The 21,700-nt window shown below is 42.9% G+C and overlaps 4 protein-coding genes across 6 annotated transcripts; 2 read left to right on the top strand and 2 right to left on the bottom strand.

Moving 5' to 3' along the window:
• Positions 1-542: 542 nt before the first annotated feature.
• ora4 (olfactory receptor class A related 4) lies at positions 543-1,728 on the bottom strand. Its single transcript, XM_072383042.1, has 2 exons — positions 1,642-1,728; positions 543-1,556 (listed from the first exon to the last, which is right to left on the bottom strand). Exons 1-2 carry the CDS (start codon positions 1,726-1,728, stop codon positions 543-545), a joined length of 1,101 nt encoding a protein of 366 aa, XP_072239143.1.
• A 2,838-nt stretch (positions 1,729-4,566) lies between these two features.
• fndc10 (fibronectin type III domain containing 10) lies at positions 4,567-6,601 on the top strand. 3 transcript variants are annotated; one of them, XM_072383149.1, is made up of 2 exons: positions 4,567-4,694; positions 4,917-6,601. In XM_072383149.1, exon 2 carries the CDS (start codon positions 5,006-5,008, stop codon positions 6,035-6,037), a length of 1,032 nt encoding a protein of 343 aa, XP_072239250.1. In that variant the 5' UTR covers positions 4,567-4,694; positions 4,917-5,005; the 3' UTR covers positions 6,038-6,601. The 3 variants fall into 3 exon arrangements, with proteins under 3 accessions (XP_072239250.1, XP_072239248.1, XP_072239249.1); XM_072383147.1 differs by having other exon boundaries at positions 4,867-6,601; XM_072383148.1 differs by having other exon boundaries at positions 4,861-6,601.
• A 1,951-nt stretch (positions 6,602-8,552) lies between these two features.
• Positions 8,553-13,159, top strand: ssu72 (SSU72 homolog, RNA polymerase II CTD phosphatase). The gene is made up of 5 exons (XM_072382172.1): positions 8,553-8,826; positions 9,681-9,824; positions 11,601-11,740; positions 11,884-12,002; positions 12,225-13,159. Exons 1-5 carry the CDS (start codon positions 8,747-8,749, stop codon positions 12,324-12,326), a joined length of 585 nt encoding a protein of 194 aa, XP_072238273.1. The 5' UTR covers positions 8,553-8,746; the 3' UTR covers positions 12,327-13,159.
• Positions 13,160-15,556: 2,397 nt separating this feature from the next.
• atad3 (ATPase family AAA domain containing 3) lies at positions 15,557-21,321 on the bottom strand. Its single transcript, XM_072382169.1, has 16 exons — positions 21,007-21,321; positions 20,403-20,479; positions 20,003-20,104; positions 19,840-19,899; positions 19,673-19,742; positions 19,415-19,580; positions 19,261-19,330; positions 18,629-18,784; positions 18,488-18,544; positions 18,278-18,403; positions 18,064-18,188; positions 17,889-17,940; positions 17,711-17,781; positions 17,455-17,622; positions 17,079-17,187; positions 15,557-16,957 (listed from the first exon to the last, which is right to left on the bottom strand). The coding sequence occupies exons 1-16, from the start codon at positions 21,194-21,196 to the stop codon at positions 16,301-16,303; spliced, it is 2,256 nt and encodes a 751-aa protein (XP_072238270.1). The 5' UTR covers positions 21,197-21,321; the 3' UTR covers positions 15,557-16,300.
• Between the last annotated feature and the right edge of the window lie 379 nt (positions 21,322-21,700).

Here is a 21,700-nt window from a genome sequence, read left to right as displayed (position 1 = left end):
TCAAAAAATATTAAAAATAAATGTCATATCTTGGATGGTTGTTGGTCCTGAAAATATATTCTCGTGACAAAACGCAAGGAAAAACTCGCAATTATTTAAAACGTTGTTAACGTCCTTTTTGTCTCATATTCCCTTTGTTCTTCCATTTTGTGTCGAAGACTTTCTTTGTAATGTTAGAGATTGCACGGAGTTTGAAGTGCTGAAAAGCTGCAGCCATTAGTTTGTTAACCCTTGAAATATTGTTGGAGATGTCTTACACAAACAGACACAACAGCACAAACAATCCTTTCAAGTGAGATAAAGTAAAAATAAAAATAAAAATAAGAATGATCAAATAATGTTTTTCTGGGATACATCTTAGAAACAGCATATTTCAATATGTATAAGAAATTAAATCATCTGCTTGGATCTACCATTTGATATTGGACTTACTTGACAGAATGTGTCTTAGTTTGACTTGGAATGAAGACTCAAAAGTCTTAAATCAGGCTAAACCTAATAATAGACTTTAGAAATATCAGTGCAGTCACACTTTCTTTCCATTAGCTTTTCGATTTAACTTTCTCTTCCAGCTTAATTTCTTTTTGAACAACAAAAATGGTTGGTTTTCCTGTCTTTCCCTTTGTCTTTGGGGAATCACTCCCCTTTCCAGTCTCCTGACTGTAACATTGAAGAACTTTAGTCCACACCAGTATCATACTTTTGATTTTCTTCCTGAGCTTTCCATGTCCCAGAGCCACAACCATGGGACTGAATCCTACAAATAATGAAGCAGAGAAATGGGCTACAGTTAGCAGCCCTTCAGCGTGGTGGCCCCCATCATGATTATAATATGTAACTGCGGCAACCTGAAGGGCCCAGCAGACTACAAAGAGCGACACCAGCGACATGATTACATGAGCTGCCTTACGTTCACTGGACACATGTTTGTCCAGCTCCCCATGGCTTCCTCCTGACTCCGGTCCTGAGGTGACAGCACGGATGTGCTTGGCCAGAGCATGAAGTGTAGCCAGGTTGGTGCCAACCATCAGTATCAGCGGCAACACCTCATTGAGTGCAAGAGAAGAGGAGGCAAAGGCTGCCCCTTGCTGTTCAGAGGGGAACTCCCAGACGCAGCCTAACAAAGGCCTGGTGGTGCAGCTTATCACCATCAGCTCCACAGTGGCATTGCCATGGACATGAGTGCTGTACACCAGCGCAGGGATAGAGAAGGCAAAATTAGCCCCCCACACCAGTGCCAGTACAATCCATACCCGTTGTCTCTCCCGCTGCAATGCAAGAGGACCAAAGTTCACATGATGTCGTCTCAGGGTGGTGCAGTGGAAGGCGCTAAGAGCTAGAGTCACCCAACAACCCACAGCTCGCCACCACACCCACAGCAGCATAAAAACTCTGCACCATCCTGGAGACAGGGACACCTCCAAGCCCAGGTCCGATACAAAAATAGGCACCGTTCGAAAAAGTGAGGTCAGCAGGTTGGCAAGTGACAGATGCACCAGAATCGTATCTGACGGAGGGAGCCTCCGAGATGGACTCTCAGAGGCTGATTGAAACACCTGAGAGCAAAAACAAGAAAGACTCAGGTCAGTCCCACACAAAACATTCAGCCTGCTTTACACTTAAAATGATGTATTTTCTCACCACATGGATGACCAAGATGTTTCCTAGAATGCCTGAAAAGACCAAGAGCCCAAACAGAATAGCATCTACAGTGAGGACTTCTGACATGGCATCATTCTCTGCATGGCCACATAGTTCACTTCTTCTTTGTGATAAGCACGTAGGTGAGAGTAATATATCGGAGCTTCACGCAGCACTACTGCTGCTCTTGACTGTCATGGTGTTTTATATGCGCAAACACACAAACAAATCTTTGCTGACCACGTTCATGGTCAATTTAACTTTGTTTGTTGGCACTTTCCACGTTCTCGTCACACATCACAAATGAAATGTAATGGTGACTATTTGAACAACAATTACATGCAGAAGCTGCTTGTTTTAATGGGCCAACAATCTGCGATGGGTGTTTACATTGCTGGCCGGTTCATTTTTTAGTTTCTTTTTAATGTCTATTGACAAGGCAGGCAATATAACAACAGCAATAATTGGATAATGATGTAGACTATAAGTCACCGACCACACAGAGTAGTCCTATGATCCTATGAAAGCTTTCTGTAACAGCTGAAGCTACGTAAAATGCTGAAGCTACATAAGATGCCCAAGAAGATGGCCTCACAGATTCAGCATTTTTTATCTTCTTAGTAAGCCATTAATATTCTCCCTTGATACTAATTATTTACTGGGTTTCCAGCTTTCTCCCTTGGGGAAAGCAATTAGAGCTTGAAATAATCTCACCTAAGCACTGCTTAATTAAATGTTCAGTGCAAAACCATCACGCATCTGGATCTAACACCAATATTCAAATATTTCCAATGTACCCTGGATCATTCAAATTTTCACTTCATATTCCTAACTGTCATCAGTGACCATCCCATATTCATGTTGATGCTAAATACACCATACTACTGGCCTCTTTCAATAGCTACTCTTGCTGCATCAACAGGCACTGAACAAAATAAAAGGAACCGTACTGTGGCACAGAGGTGAGTGAGGGTTTTGTAAATTCACTCGGTTATTAACACAAGTCCAAAAAGTAGAAGGAAAAAAAATCACCAATCCACCAGGTCAGTTAACTGTTCATGAAAACGATCTTATATGTGTGAGTTGGGAAAGTGCAGTATGTTAAGCTCTGTTTTCAGTATCTAGTGTGAATCCAATTCTATGCTAAGCTTATTTGTTCGCTTCTCCAAAATAAATTAGCTTGAATTCTGGGATGCTGGTGGATGTCCTCATACAAACTGCTCCTTTCTTTTTATTTGTTTAAAGTCATTACTTTCACATTGTAGTTTACGCAACATTAACTTTACTTTCCTTTAACTATTCTTTGGTGGAACAACTTCTCAGAATCTTTGTCTTGTTGCTCAACACCATTACCATCAAGATTATTCAAGATACTAGATAGAATTCACTGATATAATTCAGAATGTTCCAACTTGATAGTGCGTCATCAAGGTCTAGATTCAACAAAACAAGTCCAAACCTTGATAATACCACCACCATGTTTCATAGATGGGATACAATTCTTGTTCTGAATGCAGTGTTTTCCCCTCTCCTAACATCTTCTTATTTAAATAAAACTTTCATTTTCATCTAAACCTTCCACAGTATTCTCCTAATGGTGGACTCCTGATCATTTCATTATGATGTAGTAAACACTATGTAACTTGTATTTACTACAGCCTTTATATGGTTTAAATTGAACTGTGAAGACAGGTTTTGCTGCATTTCAGGGTTATGTTAGCTTGGCACATGATTGCAAACATTTTTCAATCCTGATTTTAAAAAAAATTTGAGAAAACAATCTGAAGATCTTACAGCAGAATGACACAACTTACAGCCTCACAAACTGTAATACAGTTTTCCATTAATACCCTGAAACAGTCCCACCAAAATGTGAACATTTTAAGACTGACAAAGGTGCTGTAAGTCTATGCATCAGAGTGGAGTGTTTCATGAGGTCAGTCCTAATACATAAAAACATACATTTAGTAAAATGATTAGGATCAACGGCTGCAAAATTTTGTATTTATGCTCCTGCTGTGGTGGAAATTTGCAAATCAAGGATTTGGAATGATTTCCATCTTGTCAGGTCAATTTTTACCCCATGTTACAGAGTTAAAACAGAAACTACCTACACTGAATCACAAAGAAAGGTAGAAAGTTTGGTTAACAGTCTGAGTCCACAAATAACTAAAGAAACCTGAGTGGTTTGCTCTAAATTATTAGAATGATTTCAATCAGATATGGATCGTTGCCTGAGTTATCTAAAGCAGCTTAAAGCACGCCATCAATGTGGATGGCATCTAATATGTTATAATAAACTAAGAAAGTGGTCCAAAACAATTACAGGGGCTGTTGTTTATGGTATTGAGAGGTCATTCAGAGTTAATCTCAGGTCAACTCAGCTTAATTATATAGTGCCTTCAAGCATTTGAAGTACAACCCAAAGTGCTTTACAGACAGAAAAAGACAACATAGAGAGTAAAAGATTAAATGATTAACACACAAAAAGCATTTTTCAATAGCAGTGAAGTGTAACATAATATTTATTTTTATCATGAATTATGAGTCAATTTGATATGAGTCACCATGGATTGTGTTAATTTTTCCTGGCTGAATAAAGAACCAGAACAATGAGGAAACAAATCACAATTTTAATCAGCATAAGTTACATATTTTATGATACATTTTGCTCCCATCGATGTTGATGTTTTACAGAGGAAAAACAATGGGAAACCATCGTGGTGTTACAGTAGCGATCTTAGCACTTTGCCAGGTTGTGAGATGCCTCCAGGTGATCAGCACAGGTGCGTTAAAACCCTCCATCCAGTGGTGTTTCCAGGACTCTGGTTGTTTTGTCCGTTACTGGCTGACACTTGGAGCACTGCGTGGGATGATGACTCACTTACCGACTGCTGATGACTACAAATATTTTGTGCACGCACCCAAGCTCCCATGCACTGCGCGGCGCGCTCCTCCACAGCAGGCATCAAAGCCTTTATATCAAGCCAAACAGGAAGAAGAAGGCACATCTGATGGCACAATAGCCGACTCCTCTGGAGCTATCGAAATAAGTAAGTGGTTTTGATAAATGCCTGTGCGCTGCGAATCACATTCGTGTTACTTTTATCACTCCGAGGGCTTGATTAGTTTCATCCTGCATGCATATCCTATACAAGGTCACAGTCAACTTTTTTTACTAACTGGATGGCCGAATGGTTTAATGTTTTATTTTCCGAGATGCAGATGAACCATGGATGAGAAATCTTGTTTCACGCGGATTTTGTCGCCTGCAGTGAAATAGAGCAGATCTTATGGCAGACGTCGGCTCGCCTGGTGCCATCGCCCATCTGATCCACTGTGAGCGAAAATAATTCGAAGTGAGATGACAAACCAACATCGACCATCACTGCTCGCCTTATCGGCGCTCCTGCTCTGCACACTAATACAGCAGACAGCTGGATCTCATCGCAGTGGCTCAGCATCATCACCATCGACATCCTCATCAGAGGTGAGAGGAAGGAATAATGAGGGGACGGTCCCCAACTGGCTCGGACAGATTCACAGCTCCGTTCAGCGCAATCACAGCCACGACAGCAGGCCATCGGCAAAGCTTAAGGATAAAACAGGCCACGTGAAAAGCTCCTCGGTCAACACCAGTCGAAGCAGTAATACTGCTGTCACATCTGAGAGGTCTGGCATGGCTCTGAGTCAAAGACCAGATGAAGGAGTGTCACCGATATGTGCCTACAGGGTGATTGAGGGAGGCATTTGGGGACAACTGTGTTTTCGACACACACTGTTTGGGTACAAGTGTTATGAGGGAGATTGCAGGACATCCGTGTCTTTAGGGAATTTAGTGGCAAATATCCTAATAAATGGCAGCGTACTGTTACAGTGGACCCATGAGGGAGAATCCATAGAAACGGGCCGAGACATGGAGACTGCCGAGACCGCAGCTGGTGAGAGGAGCAGCGGGGATCCGCGGACAAATTCAACACAGGAAACCTCGCGATCAAACATTGTTTTCGGAGAGCGACGCCAGAGACGCGGAGGCTACGAGTTAAGCTGCTGGTGGAATGGAAGCTATACCCAGTTTGAGTGCGCAAGTGTGCATCTCGGATCGGGCTGCAGGGACTTTCTTCTGGCCGAGCTGCACGAGAACATCCCGTACCGCATCTGTTTGCGCCCCCTGGTCCACTCCGATCCAGACAAGAGAGCAGACCAGCGGGACTGTGTGGAGTTTACCCTGCCGCCCTCTGGGATGCAGGACATCGTGATCGCCATGACAACGGTGGGAGGAGCCATTTGCGTGATGCTGGTGATCATTTGTTTGCTAGTGGCATACATCACAGAAAACATAATGAGCCCCACAACACCACACACATACTCCTACCGCACTCACTCACGTCACTAATGCACTACTAAATAAAAAAAATGGCTACACTAACATGTCTCTCAATCATAGTCATTGTCTTGGGCTATATTTCAATATGATATACTAATTATGACCAAACTGAAGCACAATTTACTGTGTCTCTGCAAATAAGATGCCTTGTCAACTTCTGCCAAGGTGCGCTGAACCAAAACCACTGATGAACTACATTTTGTGCAGCAGTTTGTTGTGTTATGTTTTTGTTCATGGATTACCCTGTTCTGCCATCAGGCATTTATACAGCAATACAAATAGTCCAATTAAATGTGTCTGGTTGCATCAGAATCACCAGTGTTTTGCTAAACGTGAGAATATCATGGGACAGAGAGAAATAAAACTTTCTTGAATCACATTTTTCTCTTGATCACGTCATTCTGGTTTTGCCTTTTTGGTTTGTGTACAGTAGGCAGTGTATTTATACCATTTTGTGAAGGGCAATACAATATACTGTAGTGTACAATCTCCTAATACTGTGCCAAACATCTTGAACTAGAACACCTTTTTGTCCTGCTGACTGCAAATAAAGTACAGTGTGGTTATTTTTAATATTTTAGAGCTGTGCTGAATTTTTTCCCATTTGTGTCTGAGTGCATGCTTGTGGTAGCTTTCACATCCAGGTCAACTTACAAAAATCTTTTAGGGATAGGAGCTAAAAATATCCAAACACAAGAGCTTACGAGCTGTGGCATGCGTGCCATTCTAAAAGAAGAACAAGGGCTCGAGAAGCGCTAAGCTGCTAAGACCCGGACCAGTTTCTTTGGTCTGCTAGAAACAGCACAAATTCAGTCTGAGAAATAACCGAATTTTCCAGAAAATGCCACCTCAACAACAACACCACCAAGGTCATGGTGATCTTGGAGGCCTCCACCCAGGTCATTCTCTTTCATCTCACTAGATCCTGAAAGAGCTCCATTGAGGAAGCAAGCAATGTGTGATGTGGAAGAATGATGCAGGTGTGAGCCTACTGAGGTGGAAAGCAGAGGGTTTGCAGGTAAGTCCCATAGCTGGACAACATGCTAGGCATCACAGTAGGGCATTATGCAAAAGGAAGTCAGGTCGTGTTCACCTCTGAGGGGGCGTTAGTTACTTCCTGGTGGCTGTGGATCAGGCAAGGAGAGCCACCAGTGATGTAGCGCTGCGCGGACACAAATCAGGACACAATAATATGAGGTTGATTGTCTTTCCCAAGCAGACATAGATACATGGACACTCTGCTGATCACTGACCTACCAGCTGGAAGATGACTACTATCCCAGATGAAAGAGTTGATGGCCCCATAAAACACAGATAATGTGTCCAGGTGCATTAAGACAACTTACACGAGCAGTTGTGCACAAATAATTCCCTCAATTCCCTTGCAACCAGAATACTGACTGAGTTACCCGTCAGCAACAACAACTCTCCATTTTAAAACTGCCAGCCTCCCTGATGCTTTTTTCTAGGACAAGAACAGGAGGAGGAGCCTTCAGTTTTCAGGCTCATCTCCTGTGCTGCCAGCTGGAGTGTGGGACACTGACAGTCTCTCTGTTTTTAAAACTAAGTTCTATATTGACCTTTTCAAAGAGTTCATATTTAATTCAGCCATCTTTTTAGCTTTTCTTGTTTCAAATTTTTTATTTTTTCAAAACTTTTAAGAATTTGTTTTGAGTTGCTGCTTTTATTTCTATTTATATTCATATTTGAATGGTATTTTCAAGTGGTTTTATAATGATTCAGCTTTACTTTGTATGTATGCTTTTATCCAACACTTGTGTCCTTTCACATTTAACTTTAATTTAGGGTTGCACATGCTTGAGAAAGTACAAAACTAAGTTGAGTTTGGGGAGTCTATTGTTATTATATTGGAAAAGTTTTCATAGTGCATCAATAGTATTTTTATTTTCTATTCCCCAACAAACTTGCAGATTGACTCAGAAAACTAAGCAACAAAAGAGCTGCCACTTATCAAACGATATGGCAAGAGGACTTATAACGTATAGTGCTCAGTACTGCTGTATATTTAATATAAATCCTTATCTCATGAACAAATAAGAATAAAAACATGCACTGTTTCTATCAGACGCTAATAGGTACTACACTGTAAAAGTAACTGCTCTGCTTGGAGTCTGAGAAGACTTCAGCAACAAAGTGAGACACAACAATACTGAGACAAAATCAAACGTGATGACACAAAGATAATCAACTCTTCGGTCGACTCAGTCACAGTAGCAACACCCACAGTGTACCGACAACCATCCACATCTTAATAAAATAACAACAAAACTAACTCACGTTTTTGCCTATTTGTCTCCCATTGTTGCAAGCTATAGGCATATTTAGTGTTTAGAAACATTCTGAAATTAATCCCGTTTTTAACTGGCATTTTTATAGTTTAGAAAAACAAAAAATGAACACTTTATACAACAGGGTTACTTGCATCTCGTCGCCGTCACAGCGTTTTTTTTATATAATTGACTCCGCCCCCTCCATGACATCACTTTATAAAGCCGTGAGCAACTCACGGAGCTCCGCCATTTTAACTTCCTCCCTCAAAAGAAGAAGACTCCATCGCCGAATATTATACTCGAAACGCCATACCTTTAAACTGTACATAGGGGTGTATCTCGTTTAGTTTTCTCCCTCAAATCAAAGTATTTGTCTCTTGTTAGTTTCTGACAGCTTTAACGGGTTAGTTTCAGCCGGAGAGTCGCAATGCCGAGCCACCCGCTGCGTGTAGCGGTTGTGTGCTCGAGCAACCAGAACCGCAGTATGGAAGCGCACAATATCCTCAGGTAAAGACGAGTCGCCAGGAAGATGGAAAACAGGGAAACGACCACGAAGTGAAGGAGAACTTTGCGGTGCTGAGTGGTTTTCTGAGCCGGTCGCGATCCGCGTCGACGCGGTGACAGTCATGTCAGGCCTTAACGCAGTTTAACAATGGACTCGCTCCTCTGAGTGTCCCACGGCCGCTGTAGCTCGTTTTAAACACCACTTTCTGGCTGGGTTTTTTGTGTTTTGGGTAGCCTAAATTTGTCGTCCACACAGGTTTTGCTTCTAAAAGATTTCAGGAATTTAAAAGGTCCAAGTTCTAGAGTATTTTTTTTTTATTTCCTCCCCCACATGTTGCCAACAGCGCCCCCTGGTAGGAAATATTCCGGAAGGGTGATACTGCAGTTGTGCAACAACGGGTGGTTTTATCATCTCTGAGCAGTAGGCCTGTTTTCACAACACCACTTGAGGAATTTCGTGTGCAGATTTCCCAAATTTTTTAACGGGGGAGGTGTGCAGTCCGACTTTATTTTCAGTTGGCTTCTCAGCTCTCACTGAAGGTTTTCCAAACCGCTTTGTTCCCGACGACAAACCCGAAAACTAATCAGTAGTCACCTGACCGTTTTTTTTTCTTTTCCTCAGTACTCGGGGTGTTTAGTTTCTTATCTAGACCTGATGACACAGAGGAGGGGAGCTGGAAGTGGGCCACTGCACCACCTGAGCAATGTTTATCATTTTTTTGTCTAAGAACACTGTTTTTCTTTGTTTTGTTTGTGTGATTATACAAAGATGGGACGAATTGCTTTCTGTTAATCTACCCTGCTCCTTTTTTTAAGTTGTTGCGTAATTCATTGTCTTGTCCTTTTTCTTTTTGCAGCAAACGTGGATTTGATGTCCGATCATTTGGGACAGGGTCTCACGTGAAGCTACCCGGTCCTGCCCCGGATAAGCCTAATGTCTATGACTTCAAAACGACTTATGAACAGATGTACAACGACTTGGTCCGCAAGGACAAGGAACTGTATCCCCTTCACACTCACCTGTTCCTCACACACGACATACGTATATTGTTAGAAGCCACAGAAGTAAACATGAGCCATGTACATGTGTTGTGATTATACACTGACGTTTGTGGGAGTCGAGGCCTTGGAACGGCACAAAAGATGGGAGCGCACCAATGGGTAAAACAGTTGGAGGAATTTAAAGATGTAACAGATACAGGCTTGGTTATAAAATCTATAAAATGTGGGGTGAAGAGTTGTCATGCAGTAAAACAGTAAGTGCAATTTGTTGGAGGTTGACCTCTTTGATAATTGGAAATCTGTCGCCTCTACTGCCCTAGTTCGTTTATCTTTTAGAGGACTGTCTCGGTGCTGCTGTTTCTTGTTGGGTTTTTTTCCCTCCCTTGCATCAGTTAACAGTTTTTGGATCCTCCAAAATTGTTTATGTACATAGTAAAAAAAAGAAGAAAAAACGGTGAGGGAACGGAAAATATGAAATGACCAGAAGAAAATGCCATCGGCAGAGATTTATGTTTTAAAAACAAATAAAAGTAGTGAAGGAGAGAGACGAGGAGATCGTTTTCACTGTCGGGGGGGAGTGCATTAAACCATGAACACAGTTGATTTTGTTTTTTTAAATAAACTCCAGAGATGAATGACTAGTGTGATCAGTTAGAGATGCACTTTTAACATAGTTTATATCCGGCCTCCACCAAAGTGTGGACAACGACAACAAAAAAAAAAAAAACCTTTTTATTATACAAATCCTGTAGTTTGCTGATCAAATCCTGATTTCTGCACTTTAGATCGCTCAGACATATATTCAATGCTGTTAATTGTGCTGTTACTCCTGTTGGTAAATAACATTTAGCAGACATTATTTCAATATAATGTTAAACGTAAGTTGTATTAAGTTGAGCCTTCTGTTTCCTAAGAAGTTTTATATATATATATATATATATATATATATATATTTAAATAGTAGGTTAACTTGGGAGTAATTCAGAGAAGCTTCCTTGAAGTGTTCTGTTTGTAAGGAGCTCTTGAGAAGATGCAGGCTTAAATAAGGTGTAGGAGTTGGTCAACTTAGGGCTTTTGGCTGCTCTTGCTGTTATTACTCTTGCAGGTGTGGGTTCTGACAGCTCATGGTAAGTTGAGGTCAGACGTATCATGTCTAATATGCCATGTAAATCCCTGTGTGTTATGAATAGGTGTGTTTACCATTACGGCCTGCTGTAAAACCTTTGCTCTGCTTGTAGCATTTCTGAGTGTTCATGCACTTCTAGCTCGCCACTAGAGACGACACAAGGTGGCACGAGGCTTGTTTGCAACACCTGCCAAGGTGACAGATGGTGTGTCCTGTAGGGTTTTAGGAAAGCTCATGTTGGACAGAATCAGATGATCTGCTGTTACAACAACTGTATTAGCCTGACAATATCTCTTTGAGAACATTGATATATTAAAACTTTATTGAATGGACGATCCTCTGCCTAAAGTTACACTTATTACCCCGAAAGTCCACCCCTTAGACTTTTTCTTTTTTTTAACTGACCAATTATGAGGTGGCACCACTAGGGGGTGCTGCCGTTTCTCCTTTAGACTGACGCCATTCAAATGTGCTTTTTTTTTTCTTTCTTTTGCTTGCGTTGGACTTTCAATTGGAGATTCAATCAAAGCAAACTTCACTCTTGAACTCCATCTCCCCGGGTTTTCCTTGTATTTCTGCATCCAAAGGTGTTATGAGTTTGCTTTGTTCCTCTCCGGCCGCTGTTTTCCTTGACCTCCCTGCTGTTCAGATACACACAGAATGGCATCCTGCACATGCTGGACCGCAACAAGCGCATCAAATCAAAACCAGAGCGCTTTCAGCACTGCAAGGACAAGTTTGACCTGGTCATCACCTGTGAAGAGAGAGTTTATGACCAAGTACTGGAGGGTGAGGAGTTTCAGAGACACTGTTGGATTACTGAACAGAGCTCTATGAAATATGCTGCTGTTATTAGTGATTTCTGAAACCCCAACAATGCTTGGTTTTAATTTCTTTTAAATTTGTGTCTTTTATTTGTTGTTGGCCCACAGATCTGAATTCCAGAGAGCAGGAGACTCTCCAACCCGTGCATGTTATCAATGTAGACATTCAGGATAACCACGAGGAGGCCACGCTGGGTGCCTTCCTCATCTGTGAGCTGTGTCAATGTGTGAGTGTCTCCCCACCAGAGCTCTGAGACTTGTTAACTATGAGATAATGAACTTGACTTATATTTAAGTGTTCATCATTGCACTGCAGTGCATTTCAAAAAAAAAAAAACCAAAAGGGATAAACTCAGTGGTTACTTGATTATCGTCAAATGATTGTTAGAAACCAGCCGCATGCACACACACGGGCTGCGTTTGATCATTTTCCCTCTTCACCCCCGCAGATCCAGCACACCGACGACATGGAGAATGAAATCGATGAACTCTTACAGGAGTTCGAGGAGAAGAGCAACAGGCCTTTCCTTCACACTGTCTGCTTCTACTGACACACGACAGAAATTTGCAATAAACACAGACCGGGATCGCAAGCAATCAAAGAGTAGAATATGGACACGAGCGCTTCATAATCCACTGTCATCTATGACTCGTAAATGCATAAATGCCGTGTGCCTGCACAGACACACACGATGCTTTGGGTCAGGACCTAACAAATGAGCGCTGTCGGACATTGTGGTGATGATGAGTTGTTCCTCTGTGTCGAGGACAGACTCGCTGCTTTCACTCTGCCTTTATTTCCTCAGATCAAGGTTAGGGCCAGGTCCTCCGCCCATCCCAGTCAAGTGAAATCACTCAACCATGTCTCCTCAGGGAGAGCCATGACAACCCACAGCCAAGATTCACATCTCCTCTATAAGTCCCGCCCCCTTTTTTTGTTCAACACAGCATAGTTGTGCTGATTTTCTTTCTCTGGTTTATGATTCGTTCAAGCATATATGACAAGCGTTAATTGCAATGGGACAACGTACACGTGTTTACACATAGGAGGAGTATTAATTGAATTATTTGTGTTATTTTTGTGCAACTGTGTTGTATATTAGTTGGGGTTGAGTTAAAGGAGGGGGGGGGGCTGATAATGAATAACCAAACCAAGATCTCTCAGAGGCTCTCCTCCAGTGTGTTTCCAACATAATGTGCTGATTCATATTTAAACTCTGACATGCTGTTTTTCAGGGCATAGTATTTTCTGTTTTATTTTCCTTTTGTAAATGTTTAAGAATTGAAGCATTGTAATTATTTTCAAACTGCGAGCTCAGCTCCGAGTGCCTGATTTTCTGGATGTATATATGAATCTACTAAAGAAAGCAATGTCTCGAAGAAACTTAACGTCTCTTTATTGGCTTTGCAATGTTTAGTCTGTCGTGGATTCATGGCGGACAATTATTTTATCATCTTTAACTGAAGATGGGTATCACACAGAAAACGAGCACAATTCAGCTTTCTTGACAGCCAAATGTTGCGTCTCTAGAGACGTCTGTTCATGGGTTGTGAAAGCAGATAAAGACAGTTTTGATTCTGTCTTACAGTCATGTGGACTCAAATCAACAAACCCCACGTGTGCTTAGGTACAGATGTGTCGGATACAAGTGTCCTCACACTCAGGGTAGTCATCTAACTGCTTTGGATGTGATCGTCTGAATCACTTTAATTAGAAATACACAGAGTAATGCAATAAGCTGTATTGGGATTATAATTATTTAACACAACCAGCAGAAACTATAACGCACAGTCGTAGACCTTTAGCTTCGCCTTTTCTCTTTTGTACTCGAGGCACACTTAGAGGCAAGCCAAAATCTCAGCTAACACACACAAATTCAAATTTGTGCAAAAACACTCTTTATCTTGAGTTTAATAAGAGTGTTGCCAGATCTGGAGATATCCTCCAATAAGATCTCACACAGGAGTTTTAACAAGTTAGCAGTGTGGGATGGACTGATTTATCTGTAACAATTATTACTTACTGGTCCACATAACAAACAACACAAATTCTCTCAAAATACTGCCTTCCATTTACACAAATGACATTTCTGCCAAAATTCTGTCAAAAATCGTGTTTGTTGTTTGCAGTAAAAAGTATAAGAAAAAAATGTCCTGTTTTTTTTTTTTTGAGTGTGTAACACTCAGGCGTGCAGAGGGAATAACAGCAGCAAAGCGTGGGTGGATATCCCGATTGGCCTGAGATGAGATGGTGTGAAAAGGACATTTCTGCTTGAGAGAATTAATGTCACTTATCCACACGATTCTTACTGTTTGTAATGTAAATGGAAGGAGGGAAAGGTTTAATGCATAAAGTCAGATTTTCTGCTGCACTCTGAAAACAACTTTAGAGTCAAATAAATCCCCTTATATCGTTACATAAAGAAAAGTATAAGGGGGGGTTAGGGTAAAAAAGAAAAGCTTGGTAGGTAACTTCTTAACTTTCTGAAGTGGTTTAACCCCTGATCAGAGCAGCCAGTGACAAGTGAGGACACTCATGGTGCTCAGACTGGTAAAACGAAGGGTCCCATCCTCCCATCTGTTTTCTATGCCTATCCCAGCTGTCATTGGGCGAGCCAAATGGGCCCCAAAAGAGTCAAATGGACGCATCATTGATATGTTTGCATGTAAGGTTGCGGTTAAGATTCTTGCTCATTTGTTATCTTCTGAGGAAATTAAGTGTATTTTACAAAAAGAAGTGAAAAGCTGCATGGGTTTGGTACTTGAGTTCGTGGTCGGCTCAGTGACGGCAAGAAGTTCAAGTCATGTTGCTGCAAAACAAACCCTCAGCCCCCCACCACTGTGCTTGACAGTTGGTGTGAAGTGTTTGTGTTGATATGCTGTGTTGATATGTCCCAAGGGCATTGTTCCAGAAGTCTTGTGCTTTGTTCAGGTACAACTTTGCAAGCCTTAGCAGTCTTTTTTTCTAATTGTATGATCATGGGCTTTAAAATTGAACACGCTGAGTGAGGCCTGCAGAGTCTGAGATGTAGCTCTTTGGTTTTTCTGTAGTTTTTCTGAGCATTGGACTGACTGACCTAGGGCTGAACTTGCTGGGACATCCACTCCCGTGAAGACTGGCCCTTATAACTCTTCCCAGATCGATGGGCAGCAACAAATAGCATCTCCAAAATGATTGCTGATCTTTACTCTTTGGTATTGTGTCGACACACACCTGAATGCTCCAGACCAGCAACCTGCCAAAACATCTGTTTTTACAGATGTGCTCACTCGCTCTGATGATCATTTAATTGAGTGAAGTTCATTAGCAGCATCTGGCTGCTGCTTGTGCTTCATTTTCCACAGACTCTACCACATTTTGGCTTTGTTTTTGTTAAATAAAAGAAATCTTTTATCATGTAATGTGTTTGTTCATCTGAGGCAGTATTTACCTTATTATATTTACCTTAGTCTGATCAGCTCAACACTGTCTATTATAAATATATTTTTCATCCCAGCAGATTTCACCCAGATTTCAACTCTAACTAATGCTGACTCAAGCAATTCAAATAGATCCCCCAGCTTGGTGCTATATATATATATAAAAAAAAAAAAAAAATTCTACTTTTAATACTTTTCTAGTAAAACTCCCCTGGATCTGTACATTTGTGTGAAGTTGAACCCTTAAAATGACAAAAATGGGAACAGAACCGTTTGTCCCTCTCATAGTTTTTTTTTTTTATTTTATTTATATCATTCAAAGTGTTATATCGCACAATTAATTGCTTTTTGGTTGTTTTCCTTAAAGCAGGCCGCATGAAAATAAAATGGCATAATAAAAAGAATAAAAACTGGTTTGTCGTTCACCAATAAGGAATACCTTGATGATTGATGTGTTATTTATGTGAACCAGCACACCTTAGTGCACAAACACATGTGAAAAGGGTTTTTAATATGTGGCCTATTCCAAATCAAAGACAGTTTCATGTCCTCGACTTTGAATTTCTGAAGCTTTCTTAAGAGTTGGCTATGCTAGTCCCATTCTGTTATCCATTATGTTGCAACACTTTGCATTTTGAGGTCATAAGTAATGCTCGACATCATCTCCAAACATACATCATCATCTTAGCGTTCGATCGGCAGACATCCCGTTCATCATCTTCAACACGCAACAATATGTTGCCATATTGCATCTGTACCGAAATAATTATCATTTATAAATCACGTCTGAACCTTTGCTTCATATGAAAATGTGGATCCATTTAATCATTTCAGAGACAGCTCACTTTGCACAACATCGATAGTGTAATTACAGACACACTGTCTGGCTTTTATGTAAAGTACAACTTTACTATAATATATTAAATTGAACTCGACTTCCAGGCATCATTTGTATTATGAATGGTTAATTGTTTATCTCTCTCAACTGTGACCTAATCTTCTGTCGTTAAGACAGTCCAACGGGCCCTTTTGACAAGGACTGACAGACTGGTTAGTTAAGAGGGCAGAACACTAATCTTTCTAATCCAGACAGATTCACTACAACTCAAACCGGAGTTCCATCCTTTGGAGGAGAGGAACCAGCCTTGTCCTCTTTTCCCAGCTTTTTGTCACCGTCAGTGGAGACATCAGGTTGACTTATACTCTCTTCTGCCGTCTTAACCTCTGCTTTGACAGCTTCTTCACAGTCCAGTCCAGCTGGGGCGCCACTTTTGCCCTCTGCTGATTGGTCGCTGCCTGAAGGAGGTGGCATACTTTCACTTTCTTCTTTCGTATTTATTTCAAGGGCTTGAGCGATCACCTCCTGAGCTTGAGGGGCCTCACTTATACTCTCTTCTGCCGTCTTAACCTCTGCTTTAACAGCTTCTTCACAGTCCTGTCCAGCCGGGGCGCCACTTTTGCCCTCTGCTGATTGGTCGCTGTCTGAAAGAGGTGGCATACTTTCACTTTCTTCTTTCGTATTTATCTCAAGGACTGGAGCGATCACCTCCTGAGCTTGAGGGGCCTCACTGAGTGGCAGGATAAAACCCATTTTTCCCTCAGTTCCTGCTGCCCCGGCTGGTGGAGGAGGCGTGAGGCTCTTTGCCTCCTCCTCCCCGTGCAGCCAGTCCATCTTCTGAAGGTGCTGCTTCACGGCATCGTCGACCCGAGCATCAATCATAGCCTCTGTCAAGACGCCATCTTCGGAGGAATATGCTGCCGCCTAGAAGAAAACATTCAGGTTTAACACAAACTAAGCAGAATTAAAAATGTTTTTACGGATTGCGAATGGAAGAATAACTCTGCACTTGTGTTAGGATTCGCAGCGATAACCACAAACATACCTGCCAGGCCACGCCCAACTTGGAGATCTCTCTGCCAGACATGCCCCCTGTCCGCTTTGCTATCTCGGAGCACTTTTTGCCGTAGTCAAACTGTGCAAGCTTCATCCTCCTTCAGTGCCAGACACACAAACACAGACGAAAGAGAGGTCAGCAAATCTTCTCTGAGCTCACTTCACTCCAATGTGACAGCTTACACCTCACAGACACACCGGGCCATTCTTCCACCTTAAAAAGACCAGCATCCAATCCTTCTAACTAGTGCAACCTCACATGGTAAACATCAGAAACTGCTGAAAGGACTCTACGTGTGACTGAGTGGACCTGCTGTCCTCTGCTGCACAGAGTGAGTCGCAGCAGCTGTTGGGATGACACTCACTGCCTTCCTCCAGTGGCCGGCTCCAGCACATATTTGTCGAAGTACAATCGCACCAGCCGCTCCCTCTCCTCTGGCCCAGGCAGAGCAAAATTCACTATTTCATCTATACGGTCGTTTATGGCCCAGTCAAACTGCTCTGGTTGGTTACTGGCCAACACCAACATAAACCTATAAGGAGAAAAAAACAAAGGTAAAACGAAGCCTCCGACCACTGCGCAGGTGTATGTGGGCACTGATGCCGTCAATAGATCCTTACTTGTTGCTTTGTTCTCCAGTGCGGTACAAGAATGCATTCAAAGTAGCTCTGAGGTCCTCGCTGATTTTCTCCTACAAAGAGAGAAAAGTATTGAATGGTCACCGATTTGCTGCAAACGTCCCTCATTAAGATGAAGGATCTGTCAACGCTTTGAGTGCTGAAACGCTCGCTGACTCACCGTGGATCTCTTACGGAGGAATGCATCAGCTTCATCAACAAACAGCAGCAGTCTGGGATAGGATACATTATGATAGACGTGCACAACATTTCTATCGATATCATCTTAGTCACCGTATAATGGAGGCTGAGGTCGCAAAGAAAGAGTCTAAGAATGTTCATCATCGGTTACGTACCCGCGCCGACTTGTGTTGGCCCAGTCAAAGACTTTGTGCATGGCGGTCACGCCATCGCGGCCCATGGGTGCCACGTCACCGCCGGTCATGATGGCGTAGTCCATCCCAGAATGCATTGCCAGCTTCTACTCGACGCAAACAGAAATATTCCGCAATTTTAATTTTTTATTTCCCACTTCTCTTAGCGTTTCCCTCTCCCAGGCCTCAGATGTACCTTAGCAAACAGCGTTTTGCCCGTTCCCGGAGGGCCGTACATGAGGATGTTCCGGTACAGGCCGTTGTTCTGCCGTGTGTTTCTTGTTGCTATGGCAACGTCGCGCACACGCTCTTCCAAGGGGGGCTAAGAGATGGAAAATTGCACCCATTCAAATTGGACAACTTTAAAACATGCAATATTTGTGAAATCCTTTATATGTCCACTTACACTGAGCACAACTCCCTCAAGGGCATCCTGAGGTTTACTCTTCAGCCTTTTGAACGTCTAAATAGACAGAGGGACGTTAATTGTAATCAGCATAATCTACACCTCACTTAACGTAGAGAGGATTCAAGCTATATAAGCGACCTTGACGGGATGCTTGATTGCTTCTCCCACGGTGAATCTGGATGTCTCCCGCACTAGAGAGGGCTTCCCAAGCCTGGCCTCAATGTACCGTCCAGCTACTCCTGTTGCATTTCGAGCCGAATACACTCCCACGGCCAAAAGGGTCAGTCCTGCCACCTAGAGGAGAGAGGGAAAGTCACACAATGAGCAAAAACATCAGGGCAAAGATCAAGAAGTCCCACACAGACAGTCCGAAACAAGCATTTAAATGTAAGATATACGGATTCTTCTGTCTATTGGTAGTCCTTAGTTACATACAAGCAAACCTCGACATGCATTAATGTCTGTTCATCCTGGGCAAAATAACTCACAAACACCAGCTTTGTTGGGTGCAACAGCTTAACAAAGTAATCTTTATACCGGTGCTTGTATTTAACAACAACATTATGGGGAAACAACATTTGCACTAACTGAGCAGATCTTTTTACAACTTAAACATATAGGACGCGTTTGCCCAATCGGTAAAAACAGGAACCCCGTAACGAACGGTCAGGACTCAGCAAGGGTGAAGCAGCTCCACAGCTATATGTGACAAATGCATGTGTATTTCTAGTTTAATCATTCAACAAACTGACGGAAACAGGTGGTCTCACCGTGGCAGTAACTTTGTCCCAGTCTGACACAAAAGACCTGAATCCTTCTCCAAACACAGTACCTGCAGTCCTGAAAGTAAATACATGTTAACTGTACAGGGGTTCAGAACACCACCAATCACCAGCACAGAAACTGGAGAGTAAAACGACTTACTTTATGGACTCCAGGACAGTCTGCCTGTGTTCTGCGGCCTTCAGACGGATTTGCTCTCGGATTATATCTGCGTTTTCTCTCTCCACGCGGGCTCGAGCTTTCGTCTCAGCCTCTATGCGCAGAAGCTCGTTCTTGTGTCGCAGCTCCATCTCGTGCTCTATCGTTGCTATGGAAACCACAACACAACAACAGCGTGACACTCTGCTCGACAGTTTCCCGAGGATCCTGTCGTGTCAGCAACGGCGGTGAGGTCTTCACCTTTCCTCATGGCCTCCTGTTTATGCACAGACTCCTCCTGTTTGCGAAGGTTCTCTTCATTCAGGATTTGCTGTTAAGGGGGAAAAAAACCCCAAAACATGTCATCAGTTTGGTGTTTTGACTCATTCTATTCTATTTCATACCAAGCCGGAAGCAGCAAACCTCACCTGCTGCCTCAGTTGGTCCTCATATCTCTGCCTGGCCAGCTTATCCTGGTACTGAGCTCTCTGTAAAGGGGCAAAGCCACCAGAACCACACAAACTACATTAGCCTGCATAACGGCTCCCAAATACAGTAACACGACGGGGCCGGTCATTATCGGACTCTCACCGCTTGATGCTGCTTGGTCTCCTCATTTAATGTTTTCCTCCTCTCCTCTCCTTGGATGCGTATCTGGTCGCCTTTGATCTGCTCAAGTGCCGCTTCATACTCCTGTTAAATTAACAGGCAAAAGAAAATTCAATATCCAAAGGAAGGTTCAAATCTTGAAGAATCTACAACTCAATAACCGCCTCTGAGCCAGAACCAAGAGTCTTACATTTTTTTAAAGTAAAACAGCTGAAGTAAACCGACACCATGAGTGATCGGCTGCAGGTAAGGAGTGAACGCACACTGCTGGTTTTACTGCCATTGTTCCCAGTGTTTTATCTCTACCTGCGTTAGCCTGCGATAGCCTGAGATGCACATGGGATGTCTTTGACTTGACTTTGATTCCACTTGTCAACTGTACCTTCATTTTACTCTGGTGCTCAATCTGGGTGGTTTGCTCCTGCATTCGGGCCAAGTCCAGAGCTTCTTTGGCGTGTCCTGAATCCAGGTGGGAGGAGACACACACACACACAAAGAGTTGATCGATGCAGTGACTTCAGAGAGTAAGGCTGGTCAGGCCTCCTGATGGCTGTGGCTCAGTGATTTCTGACATGTCTCTGCCTCTGAGCTCCCACCAGAATGCTGGACCTTGTTTTAAGAGTTTTCAGGGATTTCAACTTCCTAGACAATAAAATCATGAGCTATGCGCATAAGTGTGTGTGTGTATGTGTGTGTGTGTGTGTTACAGGGTAAGGTTTAGTGGCTGCAAGCCCGACTGTAAGGTTGTGACCTTTGAACCCCATTTCTCAGTGAATGAATGCGGGTGCAGTGTAGCTCGTGTGTGTCTTACCAATAACTAAGTGAATATAATTTAAAGCATCGGTATGTGCAGATGCCGGCTGTCGGTGTGGATCACATTATCAAAGCATCCCTGAGGCAGTCAGGACCGGAGAGCAGCAGATGCAATTCTATAGATAAAATAATCTACACAAACCACCGCCACGATGAACCTCTTGAACACTTACGGGACTTGTCGAGCTCCTTGGCTGCCTGTGCAGCGCGCTCCAGTCCGGTGGGATCGAAGTTGCTCCATTTGTCCTTGGGTTTATCTCCACCGCCGCTGGAGCCTCCGGCAGGCGGCGGAGGTGGAGGCTGAGCCGGTAAGCCGGGAGGCGGCTCAGGCTGCCCCTTGTTCAGTCCGAACAGCCACGACATTTTCCCGGGAGTGAATAAAGCACAGTTTGGCCGGTTCTGTGTGGAGCGTGAGGGTGGCCGTAGCTACAGATCTGTCAGTACACTTCCTTCACACGCGTGTCACGCCGCGACCTTCTGCGCATGTGCGTAGAACGGCGCAAATTTGGTTGAATAACGGAGCCGATGATTGGCTCGTGTTGAGTACTTCCTGCTAGGGTAGGGTGACCATACTGTGGCGTTCTGTGGAGGTCATTCACGTAGACCCTCCCACAATTCATACGGTAGCCGCAGATGGCCATATTACGTACAGCTCCCCTGGTTGCATCAGGCAGCTTGTGGTTTTGTAAGTCCGAGGTTACTGACATTGCTGTGATTTATCTTTGAGCATCACATCTGGAAAAAAAAAAACAGACCTGTGGGGTACCATCAGAACTTAATGTTGTTTCTGGGTCGGTTTACACATCAAACCCGAGATTCGATTCACACTTACTGACCAAGAGAAATCTGTCCTCCTGTTCTCTATTA

Source organism: Leuresthes tenuis, unplaced genomic scaffold, assembly GCF_036924035.1.
Source record: "Leuresthes tenuis unplaced genomic scaffold, fLeuTen1.0.hap1 SCAF_3, whole genome shotgun sequence".
Classification (NCBI taxonomy): domain Eukaryota; kingdom Metazoa; phylum Chordata; class Actinopteri; order Atheriniformes; family Atherinopsidae; genus Leuresthes; species Leuresthes tenuis.
Note: the sequence above shows the minus strand (reverse complement) of the source record. Positions and strands in the feature narration are given on the sequence as shown.